The sequence below is a fragment of the Seriola lalandi genome, unplaced genomic scaffold (assembly GCF_002814215.2).
Source record: "Seriola lalandi dorsalis isolate HSWRI2012SDOR001 ecotype SW California unplaced genomic scaffold, Sedor1 jcf7180002049785, whole genome shotgun sequence".
NCBI lineage: Eukaryota > Metazoa > Chordata > Actinopteri > Carangiformes > Carangidae > Seriola > Seriola lalandi.
The window spans coordinates 1-2,375 of NW_019520338.1; the positions used below are offsets into that span (position 1 = coordinate 1).

Genomic DNA, 2,375 nt, shown 5'->3' on the forward strand with positions numbered 1-2,375 from the left:
CACAGAGACCAGGTTCACACAGAAACCAGGTTCACACAGAGACCAGGTTCGCACAGAAACCAGGTTCACACAGAAACCAGGTTCACACAGAGACCAGGTTCACACAGAAACCAGGTTCACACAGAAACCAGGTTCACACAGAAACCAGGTTCGCACAGAAACCAGGTTCACACAGAAACCAGGTTCACACAGAGACCAGGTTCACACAGAAACCAGGTTCACACAGAGACCAGGTTCAATATCTGTGTCAGAATTCACTGAAATCTGAGCAGAATATCTGGATATATGATGAACTTGGGGCTTATTGATTTTGATAGTTACTGATTGAAAAATCTTTATAAAAAAGACAGAAACGTAAAATGTATACACAAATCCTCAGAATCATTTTTGAGTTTTCTAGAAAAATCAGTGAGAAGAAGCTGATGAAGAAGTTTGTTCCTCAGCAGTTCAGAAACAGTCGTTTATCAGCTGTTCAGTTTCCAGAGGCTGTTTCACAATAAACAGACTGACTAAGCATGTGGAGTTCAGAGACAGGTAGGAGAGGAAGAACAGGTGATTGTCATGGACCACCAGGACATTTCTCAACTTCTACAGACGAACCTGACAGATCCACATGAAAGTTTACAAACTGATAAAAAGCTCCAGAACAGCTACTAAATGGACCTGGTTGTGACATTATTATAACAAGTGCTGATGTTTTGAACAGGCTCCAGTGAGCTGAGGTTTTCTCAGCAGCAGTTTAATGTAGTGCAGTTCCTGGTTTCAGCAGTAGGTGGCAGCCTGCACACACAGCTGAGGTCCAGCTGTCAGTGAAGAAGTTCAACTGTACAAAAATCAACTCAAACAGATGTTGAATGTGTATATGAGTGTATTTCTAATGGTTTCAGATGTTAGGTGTCAGTCTCTGTTGTCTTGTCCTGTCAGTTCTGTCTCTGTCTTATAAAAAGGCCCAAAAATACCCAGAATGCCCCCAATCATATGAGTGTCCATAACTAACTCTGCTTCTTACGTTATTAGGATCCATTCCTCACTGTTCTGACAATAAATGTATCTTTACCTGTTCCTGTGTTCTTTATGTCATCCTGACGATCTTCTGCTTTTTTTCCCCAGATGTCCCGGGACCCGTGAAGAACCTGCAGGTGGTGGACACCGCCGACGGCGAGGTCAGCCTGGCATGGGAGGAGCCCGAGAGCGACGGCGGTAGCAAGGTCATCGGCTACGTGGTGGAGAGACGCGATGTGAAGCGTAAGACCTGGACGCTGGCCACCGACCACATCGACAGTCCCGAGTACACAGTGACCGGCCTCCAGAGGGACTCCATGTACCTGTTCAGGGTCTGCGCCCGGAACCGGGTCGGCAGCGGACCCAACGTAGATACCGACAAACCCGTACAGGCCAAGAACAAGTTTGGTGAGAACGACTTTGTGTTGATACGTTTAATCTGCTCTACACAGGCAATACACAGGAAATACATATTTACTCTAAACACAGGAAGTACATATTTACTCAAACTGCGATGGTCCTGAATCTGACCTTTACATCCCTTTTAAAAACGTAAAAACACATAAACGGTGTTGTGACATAGAAATGTCTCATTTCTAAATTATCTGTCACTATAAAATGGAGTTAAACAAAGTGTTGAACAGAGATATGACTGTAAATGTTTATCTGCTGTTGTTGTCTTCAGACGTCCCTGAGGCTCCTCTCAACGTCATCGTGGGGAACGTCACCAAGTTTGGCTGCACCGTCTCCTGGGAGCCTCCCGAGTCGGACGGAGGCTCTCCCATCACCTCCTACATAGTGGAGCTGCGTGACCGCACGTCGGTGAAGTGGTCGCCCGTCCAGGTGACCAAGGCCGACGAACTCAGCGCCATCATCAACGACGTCATTGAGAACAAAGAGTACATCTTCAGAGTCAAGGCAGAGAACAAAGCCGGCGTCGGCAAGCCCAGCGCCGCCTCCCAGCCCGTCAAGATCATGGACCCCATCGGTATGTTAGACTGAGGGAGGGTTCGCACAGCTCAGGGCGGTCGTGTGTTCATGTACAGGAAGTTAGAGACGCGTGGTTAAGTTCAGATGTTTCGAGTTCAACACAAACATAAGAGACAATAAAGTAATGCTTGTGTCTGTCTGTCCACTGCAGAGCGTCCCAGTCCCCCTCTGAACCTGTCCTGGCAGGACCAGAACAAGAACTCGGTGCAGCTCACCTGGGAGACTCCTCTGAGGAACGGAGGCAGCATGATCACTGGGTACATCATCGAGCGCTGCGAGGACGGTAGCGACAAGTGGCTCCGCTGCAACGCCCGCCTCTGCCCCGACCTCTTCTACAAGGTACGAACAAGAAATCTTGTTTCCTGTTTCCTGTTTCCTGTTTC

The 2,375-nt window shown here is 47.7% G+C and overlaps 1 protein-coding gene across 1 annotated transcript in view; it reads left to right on the forward strand.

Moving 5' to 3' along the window:
• Window positions 1–515: 515 nt before the first annotated feature.
• Window positions 516–2,375, forward strand: part of LOC111649000 (titin-like) — a gene marked incomplete at its 3' end in the record, with an annotated part of 7,983 nt that continues 6,123 nt past the window's right edge. Inside the window, exons 1-4 of the mRNA XM_023398742.1 lie at window positions 516–534; window positions 1,111–1,410; window positions 1,688–1,990; window positions 2,144–2,331. Of these exons, the coding sequence (XP_023254510.1) occupies window positions 516–534; window positions 1,111–1,410; window positions 1,688–1,990; window positions 2,144–2,331 (810 nt within the window). The remainder of the gene's footprint in view (window positions 535–1,110; window positions 1,411–1,687; window positions 1,991–2,143; window positions 2,332–2,375) is intronic.